General features: G+C 44.9%; 1 protein-coding gene across 3 annotated transcripts in view; it reads right to left on the bottom strand.

The window, feature by feature from the left end:
• PHKB (phosphorylase kinase regulatory subunit beta) overlaps window positions 1-17,216 on the bottom strand; it is a 120,868-nt gene that overhangs the window by 10,155 nt on the left and 93,497 nt on the right. For all 3 annotated transcript variants that reach the window (XM_087728940.1, XM_087728939.1, XM_087728941.1), the window contains 3 exons: window positions 16,643-16,733; window positions 13,739-13,941; window positions 2,063-2,197 (listed from right to left, as the gene is read on the bottom strand). In XM_087728940.1, coding sequence (XP_087585066.1) covers window positions 2,063-2,197; window positions 13,739-13,941; window positions 16,643-16,733 — 429 coding nt within the window. The remainder of the gene's footprint in view (window positions 1-2,062; window positions 2,198-13,738; window positions 13,942-16,642; window positions 16,734-17,216) is intronic.

Genomic DNA, 17,216 nt, shown 5'->3' with positions numbered 1-17,216 from the left:
AATTAAGCAATGCCCTTTATGTGGGGGTCGAAAGTTGTGGGGGGAAAAAACAGGTGCCGATATTAGACACACATTTATATACATAAATGTATTTGGCAGGGAATTTTGCACGCCAAATGTTCAGTTATTTTAAAAGCATCGCTTTTTTTTTTTTTGCAAACACCCCGCGTCAAATTGATAACAGACGATGTTGTTTGAAGAAGGAACAAAAAGCGAGATTCCCCCCCCCCCCCCTTCCCAGTAGATGCCAAAAAAACGTTAGCAACTTTAAAATATCCCAGTGGATAGAAGTTACTTTTGCAAAAGTTCGACCTCGCTTTTTCTGTACGGGGTTTAAATTCACAAACCTTCAAATGGAATAGAAACAAGAGTCAAAGATATCGCCCAATAAAACTCCACGTTCTGATTTTAGCATGCAGCCAAGATGATCTCATTTTCATTCTCGGCGCCAAATCCGCAGAGGGAGGAAATGTATAAAAGAGATGTGAATGTGGAACTAGAGCTGGGTGGAGCTAGAGGCAGGAATACGGGCAGTCCTCAACTTATGACCGTAATGGAGGCCAACATTTCTGTTGCTAAGCGAGATGGCTGTTGAATCAGTTTTGCCCCAGGTTATTAGCCACAGTGGCTAAGTGCATTGGGCTTCCCCACGAACTTTGCTTTTTCACAAGGTCGCAAATGGGGATTGCATGACCCCGGGATACGGCAACTGTCATAAATATGAACCAATTGCCACTGGTTCAATAAGGAGCTGTCATTCCTTAGCATTTGAGTGTTGTGGCCCGCTAGCGGCCAGTGGAGCTGGCAGCAGATTCAGACGGTGAGGAGGTTGGGGAGGAACATGGGCCAGTCCTGGAGTTTGGGAAAGGCTCTGATGAGGTCTCTGTGTTGGAGGCAGAGAGGGGACCAGGGCCGTCTGACAGTTATCAGCTGCCTTTGGAGTCGGACATCAGTGAGGCAGAAGAACAGCTGGAGCCTGTTCCCAGTGTGCGCATGCGCAGAGCTGCCAGGAGAAGGGAATAGCTAAGGAACAGAGGTCGACTCGAGAGTAAAGCCACAGGTGGACAGTGAATGACCCCTCCCATAGGAAATAAAAAAGGAGACAAAGGGGAGGGGAGTTTGCAGGAGACAATTAGTTCGATCCATTAGTGCAGTGGTTCCCAAATTTGGCAACTTTAAGACTTGTGGACTTCAACTCCCAGAATTCTCCAGCTAGCTCTTCTGGCTGGAGAACTCTGGGAGTTGAAGTCCACAAGTCTTAAAGTTGCCAAGTTTGGGAACCACTGCATTAGTGTGAAGATTTGTTCGTGACTCTACTTGCCAAGTATTTTCTTGTACAGTGTGGCATTTGGAAGATATCGGCCTGGCAGCTCTCCAAGCCTGATCTGTAGTTGTGAAACTACATGAAAGACTGCTTGCCAGGACTTTGCTGGAGTGGAATTCCCTTTAACCTAAATAAAAGGGGTTTTATCAGGACGAGGAGTCAGCTTTGTGTTTTTGGGAAGCCTAGATCAGAACAAGGCCTACCTGTGTTATTCTCAGTTTCCAGTGAATTTGTTTAGCGGCGTATGAATAGAACAGATAAGCTAATAATGATTCCAGAAGCAGCGTCGGCAGTGGTTGGCATCCACTGGGAAGAGAGGATAGAAGAAATGTACCGATAACAGAGCTCAAGAATCGGAAGATAAATCCTGCATTGGCAGAGCGGTATTTTCAAAAGATCTGGTCTTGGCTTATGCTGGCTCTCTGCCAGGCTTCGAAGTAGGCAAGCAAATCTTGATACAGATGATGGATACTGCCAATCGAAGTTAACCGAAGCTGATGCTAAAGCAAACCACCTTCGCACGGAAGAGGAACGGGAAAGAATGTTCATCTAGTGCTTCCCTCTGCTTTAATTTTTTTTTTCAGCTTTAAAGCCAATGGGTTCAAAAGCTGGGAGGAAAGGAGAACAACCCTACAAGAAGGAAAACAACCCAACCAATGCGGTTTGTGCAATCCATCAAGTGGGGAATCCACTGCGAGACTTAAGGCTGGAAAATAAGATTTGGGGGGGGGGGCTTACCTCCCTTCCTGCTGAGGATGAAGGATATCCAGCAGAAGCTGCTTCACTTCGCTGGGTGACATCTGGTATAAATCCACGGGGGGCATCTCCCCCGCACGGATCTTCAGTTCGTATTTCATAGCGTGCACAATCCATCTGACAAATGAAAACATCGGGGAATTATTTAGGAACCGGGAAATTGCCCTCATCCCTGCCAGTAAACCAAAAAGCAATGAAATGAAAACACGGAACGGCCTCGGTGTTCAAATCTGGTCATCTTTTCTGTTTAGATGCAAGAGAACTGAAAACTTGACTTGCTTAATAGCAGTAGCAATAGCCCTTAGGCTTATACACCCCTCCATAGAGCCAGAGTCAGCCTATTGCCCCCAACAATCCAGGCCCTCATTTTACCGATCTCAGAAGGATGGAAGGCTGAGTCCGCCTGGAGTCGGTCAGGATCAAACTACTGACAGTGAGCAGAGTTAGCTTGAGATACTGCATTCTCACTCTGCCACCATGGTTCTTTAGCAAATAACATTTAGGCTTATATATGGTTCCGTAGTGCCAGTGATGGGTTGCCAATTTTTTTTACTACCGGTTCGGGCACGCCCCCGTGCATGCACAGAAGCGTCCGCGTAGGTGGGCAGAGCCTCCCACCATCATTACTACCGGTTTGCCCGATCCGGGCCGAACCGGAAGCAACCCACCTCTGCACAATATTTTACAGCACTCTTTGGGCAATTTACAGAATCAACATATTGCCCCCAACAATTTGGGTCCTCATTTTACCGACCCCGAAAGGATGGGGAGTTGAGTCAACCTTGAGCCCTGTCAGGATCGAACCCCAGCCTGTGGGCAGAGTTAACCTGCAATACTGCACTTTAACCACTGTGTCACCAGGGCTTCAGATGATTTTGGGCTGCAGCTTTCCCCCCAAAATACCAAAGTTTGACCAATCCTATATGCTTCTACAGACATAAAAGGACTATTTAGAACAGAAACGGCATACGGAATAGGTGTTAAATGATGACATGTGTGGATAAAGATAACGCTATATGCTTAAAGGGTGATAGCAGATAATTTTTCCCAAGGAATGTCATCATTATAAAAAGAAGCTAGGAAGAAAAAGCCAATCTAATCAAGATCCTGGGATTTCCCTGATGAAATCCTTCACTTAAGTACTAATCAGGTTTGATCCCGCTCTGCTTTTGAGGATCAGCCCAGATTGGCTGGTTTAGTATTTATTTAGAGGAAGCAAAAATTGGCTTTGCTTTCTGAATGAATGAAATTCTGTTTACACGCAGTAAGTCCTATTTCTCAACCAGCACAATTAAAGTGACATGTTTCATGAGCCGTGCTGGGGCCAAGGCAACAAGTCAACTACTTGGGAAGAAAGAGTTTAGATCAGGGGTGCCAAACTCAAGGCCCGTGCTTAGATCTGGCCCACAGGGCTGCCCTGGAAACAGCAAAGGACTGGTTTGCAGTGCCTCTGGCAGCGAAAATGTCTTGGTTAACCATCACCTCCACTAGACCGATTAGATCCCACAGATTAGGCCCCCTCCGAATTCCATCCGCCGGCCAATGTCGACTGGCGACTACCCGGAGGAGAGCCTTCTCTGTGGCTGCTCTGACCCTCTGGAACGAACTCCCCGTGGGGATTCGAACCCTCACCACCCTCCAGGCCTTCCGCAAAGCCCTTAAAACCTGGCTGTTCCGACAGGCCTGGGGCTAAAGAGCTGTTGCTCCCGTCTCGAATCGTATGACTGTTGTGTGTTTTTAAATTATGTATTGTTATGTTTCGTTTTTTATTTTCTGTCTGTACCCCCCTTCCCTGATTTGAATTGTGAGCCGCCCTGAGTCCCCTTCGGGGGGAAAGGGCGGCATATAAATATAATAAAATAAAATCAATCAATAGAAATTTTGGGGTCAATTGCGGTTGTGTCTTGAGGACTATCCGTCTACCTGTATACTGCAGTGCATGGTTAGTTCCTTAACGTCCTTCAGGCAAGTGCAATTACTGTATTTTTGGGAATATTAAGACACACCTTTCCCCCCCCCCCTAAAAGAGGGTGAAAATTTGGGTGCATCTTATACACTGAATGTAACCCCACCCATGCACCGTCCCCCACCCTTTGGCCTCTGCCTCCCAGAAATTTACTTCCTTGCAGCAAACGGGGGAAAATGGGGCTTGCGGAGGCTGCAATAGGCTATAGCAATCCCTGCAGCCTGAAACAGCTGATGATCGGGAGGTGCACTTAAACTGAAAGTGAAACTTCCTCTTTGATCCACAAGGCAAATTGCTGGGAGGCAGAAGCAGATTTTTTTTTCTTGTGCTAATCAGGCTGTTTGCTGCAAGAAGGTAAGTCAATAACTATAAATGCCTATAGAATGTTCAAATTATCGGACTTATTTTTTAAAGGCTGCTTTATTATTGTTCTAGACAGCTTAACAAAATGAATGCTTGATCTGAAGAGGTCCAGTGCTCTTGTATCTTCTTTTAAATAGCAGAGAATAACGTATATTCCCAGAAAGCACATCAATTTTAACAGCATCTGTACAAGTATAATCTGAAATGTAACACCTCAAGCAGTGTATATTGTCTGTGCTGTTTGCTGTTTGTTGCAAGGAGGCAAATTGCTAGGAAGCAGAGGCAGATTCCCCCCCCCCCCCCCGTTGTTTTCCTCCCCAAAAGTTAGGTGCGTCTTGTACTTCGGAGCGTCTTATACTACCGTTTCATACGGTACTATCTAATTTTAACTTCGTTGTGTCCATTTTGAGTAGGAATTATGGGGTTGCCATCCTCTAAAGAGCTCGTGGTTGAGACAAGTGGACTTAAACTCAGGCTAGGCGGACATCAAGCTTGTAGGATCCGTTTTACCCTCAACTTGAATCCTTAGCTCTACCTCCCCCGATGAGTTATAAAACAGTGGCTAAAGGAGGCTAGAGAGCTAAATCCAGAATTCAGGGAGGGAAAGGCTCAGCCTTACTATTTGCTCCTAATGCCCAATAGGAAATTCCCAGGTTAGTCCCCTTCAAACCTTTTCCCTGATTCTTTCTGTAAAGGTTGTTCCTCTTGTTTAACAGTTGAGGCTGCCTGTCAGAAAGCTGTGTCTATTTAGCCTGAGTCACCAAGGGTTTGTTTGTAAATTTCTATCTGTCTTCTAAACGCCACGCTTTAAAATAATATTAATTTCCCTGGGGGTCGCTTTCAGGTGAGAAACCAGCTGGGGAAGGCTTCATTATCAACTGTTTATTAAAGTTTTCAGCCACCCGCAAAATAGACATGCTAGAATAAGGTTACCGCAGAGTATATAGTACTTCAATCCCCTCTCCATCTTCTCTCTTTCTCTCTCTTTCTCTCTCTCTCTGTCTCTCTCTCTCCCTCCCTCCCTCCCTTTCTCTGTCTCTCTCCTTCAATCCCCTCCCCATCTCTTTCTATCTCTCTCTCTGTGTCCTTTTCCCTCTCTCACACCCTTTCTCTCTCTCCCTCTCTACTTCAATCCTCTTCATCTTCTTATTCTTTCTCTCTCTGTCCTTTTCCCTCCCTTCCTCCCTTTCTCTCTCTCTTTCAATCTCCTCCCCATCTTCTTATTCTTTTTCTCTCTCTGACCTTTTCCCTCCTTTTCTCTCTCCCTTTCTCTCCTTCAATCCACTCTCCTTCTCTCTCTCTCTCTCTCTCTCTCTGTCCTTTTCCCTCCCTCCCCTTTTTTTTTCTCTCTCTCCTTCAATCCCCTCTCCATCTCCTTCTCTCTTCTCTCCCTCCCTCTCCTTCAATTCATTCTCCTTCTCTCTCCTTTTCCCTTCCACCCATTTCTCTCTCTCTCCTTCAATCCCCTCTCCCCCCTCTCTCTCACTCCCTCTCTCTTTCTTTCTCTCTCTCTCCTTAATCCCCTCTCCATCTCCTTCTCTCTTCTCTCCCTCCCTCTCCTTCAATTCATTCTCCTTCTCTATCTCTCCTTTTCCCTTCCATCCATTTGTCTCTCTCTCCTTCAATCCCCTCTCCCTCTCCCTCCCTCTCTCTCTCTTCCTCTCTCTCTCTTTCTGTCCCTCTCAATGGGGATGGACTATTTATTTAGCTTATGATGAGAACGTGACGGAAGAGAATTAAACATATACACACAATCCCCATAACTTTATACAAAGTGTCTACGGGGTTATGGCAGCAGCTTCACAACTGGACGAACTAAACCCCTAAAAACAAAACAAACTCTCACAACAACAACCCCCCAAACTCTGTTTTTATTTCCCCTTTTGAAAATAATCGCAAGGAATACATGAAGCGCAACAATTGGGACAAAAAACCACCCAGGGAGGCGTGGGTGGTGGTAGTGGAACAGAGGCCTATGTGTATCTATGACTACAATTTATGAAAGACTCCCTTGCGATGCCTCGTTTCAGCCGGACTTTCTCTCAAAGCACCCGATCAAGGGAATTTATGCAAGAGGCATCATCATTTCCAGCCTTCAGTCTCCCTGTTGATGGAGGCCAACTGGTTGAGTCGAAATTAAGGGGAGATTACAAAGAGAGAGAGAGAGAGAGAGAGAGGAGACAAAAGAAACAGCTCTAATCCTTCGTTATGTGTTTTAAAATTCTCCTCCATACCCATGCCGAGTTTTGCTGATGCAAAATTACAGGATCCCATCTTTGGAGTGAGGCGAGGTGGAAAGGGGCAGCTTGAAGGATTAGGGCAGATGCAAATATTCTGGTTGGCAGAGAGCTGGGCTGCTAAAGGCTTCTTTTTCTGAGGTAATGAAAAATGACACTTAAGGAAATCTTGAGGACATCACGTGTCCGAAACTGACTGGCAGGGTGAAAGTAGGATACTAGTTGGCAGTTATGGAGTTACAGAGCTGGATGTATGCGTCATGGAAGGCAGCATACAAATGAGATTTTCCTCGTCTCCTCCTTCCAAAACAACCCATAGATATTTTCAATCCAAAAATACCATTTGCAGTTAGCCCTGGAACACAGAGAAAAATCTAACTTACGGATAACAACACTTAATGGAAAGAAACACAGTCTAAATTGGGAGGGACTTAAGAAAGGCTGACTGGCTGATTTATTCAGCATGAACAATGTAGAAAACATATAAAGAATTGGGTATGTCTACTTTAATGAAAAGAAGGACTAGGGGAGACGTGATATTAGTGTTCCACTATCTCAGGGGTTGCCACAAAGAAGAGGGAGTCAAGCTATTCTCCAAGGGCAGAACAAGAAGCAATGGGTGGAAACTAATCAAAGAGAGAAGCAACTTAGAACTAAGGAGGAATTTCCTGGCAGTGAGCACAATTAATCAGCGGAACGACTTGCCTCCAGAAGTTGTGAATGCTCCAACACTGGAGAGTTTTAAATAAGAGATTGGACACCCATTTGTCTGAATGGTTTCCACCCCAAGATGGGGGTTTGATTAAGAGCCAAGGTGGCGCAGTGGTTAAATGCAGCACTGCAGGCTACTGCTAGATCAGCAGTTCAGCGGTTCAAATCTCACCGGCTCAGGGTTGACTCAGCCTTCCATCCTTCCGAGGTGGGTAAAATGAGGACCCAGATTGTTGGGGGCAATATGCTGACTCTCTGTAAACCGCTTAGAGAGGCCTGAAAGGCCTATGAAGCGGTATATAAGTCTACTGCTATTGATTAGAAGACCTCCAAGGTCCCTTCAAAACTCTGTTATTCTGTTATATTTAGTCTGTATTTTATTTACTTATTCATGAGATTTCTTTGCCACCCATCCCAATGACTGCACCCATTTTATCATTTAAAATATTTAAACATTAAAATGTTATACTCCCATTTCTTCCTATCCCCAATGTTGATGGATAACATCCCAAGAAACGGAAAGAAAGCAAGGTTTTGACATTGCTGCTACAAGATACTGGATTATTTAAACTGGAGGATAGATGAATTCACGCAAAATACGGTTTACTCGTAGTTACTCGTCAGGATGACTAGTAAACCTTATTTCAACTAGTGACAAGGGCAGAAACCTCTCTCAACATTATACAGCAGGATATCCTTCAAACAGAGGGATGAACATTCAAGGCCAGCTCATAAAACCTAAAACAACCAAATGCAATTTGGGAGCACAAATAAAATTTAGTGAATTAAACACACATCCCCTACTTCTCCGGAGACTGTTCTAATATCTTTGCCTTGGTGCTTCTTATTAGCGGTTTCTGCAAACCGAACCTTAGGTTACAATAGTCCTTCACATCGTATCTAACAGGACCCTCCTCCTGTTCATTCATCCAGGCATATCTCAGGCCTGTATATTTTAATAAAAGGATGGTATCAGAGACTCTTTAATATCTCCAAACTAATTTGCAATCATGTGCATTAACTTAAAAGGCAATTAAAGGTTCATCTGCCTGGAGACAGTCCCTGATCTTAATTAGGGGCAGCTGGCTTGTTTTCCAGCTATTGCCCAGGAATTTTGTCTATTGAAGATGTTGTAAAGCATGCAAGGGGAAACAGGTGGGGGGGAGGGGGGGAGCCCAAGCATTGAGGAGGGTTGCTCAGGATAAGGCAGAATGATGGCTAAAAATCTCCCCGGTCGATCTATCTTTTAAAAAGTTGAATCGTGGCCAACTGGACCAAAATTTATTCAACGGAGACGTTTCGTCATTGAGTCAACTCACTTCTTCAGTCAAAATGAAAATTGGGTTAGGAGGACAGTCAGAGAGTCTCGCTGGAATGGACTAATTCATGGCATAGCAACTGCAGGAGATTTCTCCCCAAAATAAAATTGTGTGTGTGTGTGTGTGTGTGTGTGTTGTATTTGTGCTGATAAATAAATAAAGGGAGACTAGTATAGATCTATTTCAAGCTATTTAGCTCTCATCAGCTAGCCATACCCTTACTGGGATTCGAACTTGGGCTGTATTACATATTAGGCAGATGTGCTAACCACTAAGCCACAAGGTTCTCCTCCTTTTATCAGCTGAGCCGGGGAAATAGATATGTAATTAGTGTCACAACCCCCTGGTATGCCCAAATATGGGAGGAAGCTTACTGCTTACTCTCATCAGCTAGCCATACCCTTACTGGGATTCAAACCTGGGCTGTGGGATGGGATGGGACTGGGATGGCCTCTTGTGACGAGCCGATAGACAGACAATGGAAGCAGTAAGCTTCCCATATTTGGGCATACCAGGGGGTTGTGACACTAAATCTATCGCCAAGGCTGAACATTTTAACAACAGAATAATCAGAGAAGCCATCAAGATAGAAAAACGCCCACACAGCATGAACAGGCGGGACGATACCTCCTGCCTGCCAGCCATTTGGAAGCCTGCCCTTATTGATAAACGAGTCCCTAACATGATGAATGACACCAGGCCCACACTCACAAAAGCCACACAGGATGTCACCACCAAACATCCACAAAGAAAGCAGACAAAAACCCACACTGATGAGGAGGCACGACCAAGGACCAGAAGCCAGACTTCAAATGCACTATTAGCCTCTTTAAACCCCTCCTCTTCTTACATGAAAAACAAACCCCCAACCAATCAGAACACACCTCCACCCAATCAGAAGACAGCCAAGCCCCCCACCCAATCAGCTAAAAACCCCACTGGCAGTTAAAAGGAAGAAACAGCCGAGATCTCACATTGCTCCTGGAAGCACAAAGCCTGAAGATGACGAATGAGACTTCGTCGAAACGTCGCCAAGACACCTCCAATTTTACGCGGGAGAAAACCCGAATAACCAAACAAACATACATACATACATACATACATACATACATACATACATACATATATATGGCAACTTCGACCACGCTTTAAGTCGAAAACACCAGCCTGAAGATAGCGAGTGAGACCTCGCCGAAACATTGCCAAGACAATCTCAATCTTAAATGGGAAAAGACCTGAATACAACAAGACCAGCATATATATGGCTGTCTGCATGTATGTATGTTCCAGCATAACTCTGAAACGCCTTGAGCAATTTCAACCAAACTTGGTACACAGATGGCTTACTCTCTGGGAAAAAATACTGTGTGGGTAAGACACCCCCAACATCCCTCAGGGTGTGTGTTCTGTTAAGATACAGCCTGTTGTGCCTTAAAATGGCTGCCCCCTAGAGCTGGAAACAACTAACATGCATGTGCAGGGGGAATCTTTACCTTTACCTTAAAGGGACACATAACTATGTTGTGCCTGTCAACGGAGCAATTCCCATGCCCTCAGTGCATTTGTTCCTCATTAACACCCAAGCAAGCATTTGATGTCTAACAGCAGCTTTTAAGGCAGCTTGTAAAAAGGAAAAGGGGTTTATCTCTTAACAGCAATTAAACGACGTGTGGAGGAGGAAAAAGTTCTCTGAATAGACAGGTAAAACACTCTTTCAACGAGAGCTAACCCCTTCTGTCTTTGGGGAAAGGCCCGCGCAAGGAAGTCATTTCCAGAGAAAGGAGCATATTTGATCGGTGGCAGAAATAATGACTTCAAAGGGGAAAAATATTGTGGCTTAAGCGTGTGTGCGCGTGGGCACAGGGGATAGAAAGAGTAAGGCGTGATGACAGGAGAGAAGGCTAATATTTCATCTCCTGATGGACGCTAGTCCATAAAAGCTTATTGGGTAATAAATTTCCTCTTCTTTAAGTTGCCATTTGTTGCTCGGCTTGGAAAGGAATTTTGAAACCTATTTATCAGGACATAAAAGCTCCATGGATTTGATTACCAGTCATCTGATTTATCCAATCTCACACTTTCTCTCCCCCCCCTCAACCTGTTCATGTGGGAATCTCTGAGAAGATCTGTAAGTATACAGTGAAGTTATCTGTGATTCAGTGGTGGGATTCAATTTTTTTTACTACTGGTCCTGTGGGCGTGGTGTAGCTTGGTGGGCGTGGCTTGGTGGGCATGGCAGGGGAAGGATACTGCAAAATCTCCATTTCCACCCCACTGCAGGGAAAGAATACTATAAAATCTCCATTTCCACCGCACAATAAAGGAGAAAGGCTTGTGAAACATCCAGCCCCACGGAAATTGTGAATGTTGCATCTTTTTTAAAGTGTTGTCTTTGTCTATTTATCCCCCTTCCCTTGTCTGTTTGTGAGCCGCCCGGAGTCCTCCGGGAGAGGGCGGCATACAAACAAATAAAATGAAATGAAATGAATGAAATGAAATGAATATGAGTGCTTGGTGCTCTCTGAGCTTGGTTATTCTCTTGCAGACGTTTCATTACCTAACTAGGGAACGTCACCAGTGCTAGTCCTGCTGATCTTACCTAGTTTAGGTAATAAAACATCTGCAAGAAAACAACCAAGCTCAGAGGGCACCAAAGACTGTTCAGATCGGATAGTGGCACATTGGTGCACTACGAGTTTTAATAGCGAATAAAAACCTACAGTAGTTCTAACCAAGCAAAAACACTCTTGTCTATCTGCAGACAAGGCACACTTTTTTTTAGCCAAGGAAAAGGAAAAGATTTGATTTAAGGAGTACGCGCCTGTAAAAAAAAGATTTTAAAGATGGATTTAAATTAGGAATATGAATGCCTGACATGCCATTTTTACCGCTGCAGGTAACATTCATCGTTCTTTATATCCTGTTTAAGTGGGAAAGGTTAGTATTTTTCACCTAGAACAAATAATGAAAATGGTGTTTGGGGGGCAGGATTATTTATGGAGAGAGGCAAGCATAAATTGATTGTACGGTATTAAGGTTTAAAGAATTTCAAGGGAAAAATTCACAAGCGGCACTTGGAAGCGGATTTAAATTTAGCGTGGGAAGGCAAATTAACCATCAAGAAGAAAGCATAGCATCGTAAAGCTTAAAAAAAATGAACTTTATTTTAAAGGTTTGCATAGAGCCTTGTTTAAAGGCCACTTGTAAAGCTGTAACTGAGGGGCTCACACCAGAGGTGGGTTCCTACCAGTTCGCACCTATTCGGTAGAACCGGTTCGTCAAATCTACCGAACCGGTTAGAAGAGGTTCCACCAGTGGACCCGGAAAGCAGGCCACACCTACAGAAGAGGTTCCAAATGTTTTTGAAACCCACCACTGGTCCTTGGATATGATTATTCTACACTATCATGCTCCTATTTATAAAACTTAGTGCCTCTGTGAAAGGTAAGGATGACTACAGCATTTGTGGTGCAATCAGAACATTGCGTGTGTTGAAGTTGTTTTAACGCAAACCAAAGATGCCTTTTAAAAAACAAATTGACATCATATTCTTATGCATGCCAGTGCTGTGTGTAAGGTAATTTAAGGTGGTTCTGACAAGTGTCGTCGGCATCTTCATATCCGGTCACATGGGCAGCAAGCCACTCCCATCCAGTCACATGGGTGGCAAGCCACTCCCACAAAGGCGGCCACACCCACAGAGTAGGTTCGAACAATTTTTGAAACCCACCACTGGCTCACACCTTACTTAGAACCTCGGACTTCCATGCTGAAATGGTAGCACAGGTGTTGCTCTCAGATATACCAAGCCTGAACTCATGAGAAGCTGGAAGGAGTTATAAAATTTTAACCTAAAAATCACACAACTGACCGCTTCCTACTGGAGTCAAAGGAGAAGCACCCACATTGCAGAGGCCTTGTCTTAAATGAATTGTGAACTATGGCTTCTGTGCGTAATGGAAAATCCAATTTTTAATTGCAACTAACATGGCAACTAGTGCAGACTAAAAGACCACAGACTGTATCTAGCTTGGAAAGCTGCCATGTAAATATTTTCCAAACACAGTGCTGTGCAAGGAAAGACTTGGCACAGAGTCTCTGAGATTCACAGACAGATCTTCACACTCCTGAAACAGACAAAGGAACAAACAAATTGTTTCCTGCAAAAGCCCACTCCCCTTCACTCCTCTTTTATTCCTCTGGGAGGGGCCATTCATCGTCCACCTGTGGCCTTACTCCCAAGTCGACCCCTGTTCCTTAGCTCTTCCCTTTGTCTGGCAACTCTGCGCATGCGCACACTGGGAACAGGCTCCAGCTGTTCTTCTGCCTCACTGATGTCTGACTCTGAAGGCAGCTGAAAACTGGCATATGGCTCTGGCCCCCTCTCTGCCTTCGACACAGAGCCCTCATCAGAGCCTTCCCCAGACTCCAGGACTGGCCCATCTTCCTCCCCAACCTCCTCACTGTCCGAATCTGCTGCCAGTTCTGCTGGCAGGCCACAACACCACACAGCCAACCAGAGACAGTACCGACCACCGGCTGCCTGCAACTTGGCAGTTTGAATCTCTCCAGGCTCAAGGTTGACTCAGCCATCCATCCTTCTGAGGTGGGTAGAATGAGGACCTAAAATTGTTGGGGGCAATAGGCTGACTCTGTAAACTGCTTAGAGAGGGCTAGAAAGCATTGTAAAACCGTATATAATATATAAGTGCTACTGCTATCAAACTGCTAGGTGGGTGGGAGCTGGGGCAAGGAGGGGAACTCGTGCTGTTGCAAGTTTTCGGTCTTGAACCTGGACTGTCAGTTTTCCAGTCAACAAGCTCAGCTTCTTAAGCTCTGGGCCATGACTCCGGAGCATATATTAAATTTTCTCCGACTCTTTCTATTAATATTTAATACTCGTTGGTAAAACAAGTTTTGTTTGGAATACCTTGGAAAGGCTCTCGAAGTTCTCTCTAGGCGTTTCGGGAGACATGCGCCGGCCTGGCGTCTCAATTTGTCCACATGGGGTAAAAGAATTCACAGACATCACTAAAACAGGTTAAGAGAGTGATTTACTAACCCCACACGTATCTTCAGCATGCCGTTAAATAACTCGGGGGAGTTGGAGATGATCCAGCCGATATGAATGACAAGTTCCTGTTGAAGAACAGCTTCCCTCTCATCCTGCAGATTGCACTTGTTGTAGATGATGTCTTTAATTGCGCCCGGAGACAAGGGATTAGATATAATTTCTTCCTCTTGGCCAAATGCCCCAAGTGTCACCTAAAGGAATATATTAGCAGTAATTAGAGGTATAACGTGAACCGGGGAAGCAGTGAGGGAGTCCTTATTCATTATATCTCCTTGACTTAAATCTCCTGGCTTCCAACAGCGTTGGATAAAAGGGGCATTAACAGAATGGGATGTTAAAATCATCACTGATGGGGAAAATTGAGATTTCCACATCTCTATTATCTATATCTATATAAATGGCTGTGTGTATGCATGTATGTATGTTCCAGCATAACTCTGTAATGCCTCGAGCAATTTCAACCAAACTTGGTACACAGATGACTTACTCTCTGGAAACAAATACTCTGGGAGTAAAACACCCCTAACACTCCTTGGGGAGTTCTGTTAAGATACAGCCTGTTGTGCCTTAAATTGACTTCTACTGTACTGCTGTAAAATGGATTCTACCGTACAGCGCTGTGGAGTTGCCGTGTTAACGGCTTCACAGTACTCCACAAGGAGGCTCCCTCTGGTAAGTGGGGAAAATCCAACATTAGAAATTGTGGTGATGTTTATGGAAGGAGGGTTGGGATAAAGAGCCGAGGTGGCGCAGTGGGTAGAGTGCAGTACTGCAGCTACTTCAGCTGACTGTTATCTGCAGTTCAGCAGTTCTAATCTCACCGGCTCAAGGTTGACTCAGCCTTCCATCCTTCCGAGGTGGGTAAAATGAGGACCCAGACTGTGGGGGCGATATGCTGACTCAATAAACCACTTAGAGAGGGTTGAAAGCCCTATGAAGCGGTATATAAGTCTAACTGCTATTGCTATTGCTAAATAAATACCCGGGCAGCACCAGTTTATCAGATAGTTTTATATTAAAGCAGCATCCTTTTTTAAAAAAAATGACTTTGTTTCCTAAAGGCACAGTAAAGTAACTTGGGATTGCGTATGTTCATAAAAAAGGTTGATCTATCCTGTTTATTTCACGTGATTAAAACTTGCCAGGCATAATAATATATAAATTAGCTTGGCTCCTTCTCTGAAGTGGGCAATGGTCTTTCCCCAATAGTCCTCGGCAGCTCAGAGAGCTCACTTCAACTAGTTCTCCGTTCCTTTCCAATCTATAAAGGAAGGAGCAGGGGATGAGAAATAGAAACCATTGACTTGTAGGATATCAATTTAGATCATGCTGCGGGATGCAGGAATACTCTCAAGTGCTCCTACATTCAAGTACTAACTAACTACGCCCCTGACTTCATATTATTTTCTGCTCTGAATTTTAAGGCAACCACAGTCCCAACTACGAGCAAGGAATCACATTTTCTAGGCCCAACTATGAGCAAGGAATCACATGTCCTAGTAAGTTATTTGCATGCTTTTGACGTCAGTGCAATCGTAATGCTATCTGTCCCGCTTAGAAGGATGAAAGGACTTCAGGAGGTCCCATATCTACTAAGTGGGTTGCAAGTAATCGGGACCATCACCAATCTAGTTTTAAAAGGTAAAGGTTCCCTGTGCACACATGTGCTAGTTGTTCCTGACTCTAGGGGGCGGTGCTCATCTCTGTTTCAAAGCCAGTGCTGTCCGAAGATGTCTCCGTGATCATGTGGCTGGCATGACTACATGCCGAAGGCACACGGAACGCTGTTACCTTCCCACCAAAGGTGGTTCCTATTTTTCGACTTGCATTTTTTACAGGCTTTCGAATCGCTAGGTTGGCAGAAGCTGGGACAAGTCACGGGAGCTCACACCGTTACGTGGCGCTAGGGATTCAAACCACCAGCCTTCCTGATCGACAAGCTCAGCATCTTAGCCACTGAGCCACCGCCTCCCTCTAAACCTAGTTTTAGATAGGGTTAATTGATTATGACTGTTCACCACGGTTAAGTCTTCGCTTCCTCCAGGGAACCAAACGTGAAACAGGGAAAGAATTCGTTTCCTGAACAACTGTGATGGGACAGGCAGCATTACATCCTTACTGGTTCTTTGATTCAAAAGGAAGACACGCCGGATGGACAGGACACTAGCAGCCGAAAGCAAAGGACAACAGAAAGTGCCAAATCATGCTAGGACAGAATTGGCTATCAAAAATGATTTGCAATGGAAAAATCCTCTATAAAACGGCAGTAGCTCTATAATGGAAGATGGCCGTAGAGTTTTATAAAAACATAAAAATCAAATGCAACATGGGTCTCCAAAGCCGTACCCTGCCTAAATTTGGTGAGAAGTGCTTCAGGGGTTACCATATTTCAGGGGACAATCCCTGCCCAAAACAACTGCCATTTCCCCCCACCCCACCCCAGTGGTGGGTTCCAGATCTCGTTGCAACCAGTACGCTGCACACGGGGCCGGGCATCCTAGGTCAGGCCCGTGCGCTGTGCACGCATGTGCGCTGTGCACGCATGTGCACGCCACCGCCCTGTGACACCCAGCTGCGGTTCGCACAGGTACCACACGCCCTATCGGCAGGTCGCGTTATAAACCGCTATGAAATGCAGATGGGCGGGTGAGCCAAACGAGCCACCGTAACGGTACTGTGGCCGCTGCTCCTGGCCACGCCCGCTGCTCGGAACCCACCATTGCCCCCCCCCCATTTGTAGATAAACTTAGCAGCGTCTGTACCTTTTAAAAGGGTTTTCAAACTGTATAAACAAGGCTGATCAGGGCACCGATTCCCTGGGCTGGGCTTTCTATTTTATTTGACTTATTCAGTTTTAGCTGACGAATGTAATCTGGAAAAATGCAAACTTACCTGTTTGCCCTGAACTAAAACATTAGTAATAGATGGGGCAAGGCTGTCCACTAGCTTATATAAAAGGCTTGCCGCGAAGCGCACAACAGACCTGGGGGTAGAAAACAAAGCAATCCAGCTGGAAATTAAACGCTAGTTTCATGGGATTCAAGAATTTGACTGAGAGTTTCTTGCCTTGCTTGGCCAATGACTAAACATTTATATTTGTGCGTCTATGGTATTTGGATCCAGGATGCCTCTTTATAGAATGGGGGGAGGGAGCAGCTAAAGCAATTCAATTCCGGAAGCAAGGATGTTAAAGTTTGTATTGGACGGACGTTCATTAAACTACGTAAATTATATATTAAAAAAATGCTGTTCCTTCTTGTTATCAAGGCAAGATTGACCTCATGTAAGTATCGTGTTTCCCTGAAAATATGACCTTCCCAGAAAGTTAAATCCTAGCTTGATTTTTACAGGTGCGCCCAATACAAGCCCTACCCCTTAAATAAACCCTAATTAAGAACCCTCTCCTCCCAGAGGAAATAAAAGAGGAGCAAAAGGGGAGTGGAGTTTGCAGGAGACAATGAGTTCA

Source organism: Thamnophis sirtalis, unplaced genomic scaffold, assembly GCF_051295495.1.
Source record: "Thamnophis sirtalis isolate CommonGarterSnake01/CBP01778 unplaced genomic scaffold, rThaSir2_p1.2 scaffold_14, whole genome shotgun sequence".
In the NCBI taxonomy this organism is placed as follows: Eukaryota; Metazoa; Chordata; class Lepidosauria; order Squamata; family Natricidae; genus Thamnophis; species Thamnophis sirtalis.
The sequence above is the reverse complement of the archived record's forward strand: the minus strand, read 5'-3'. Positions and strand labels throughout refer to the sequence as shown.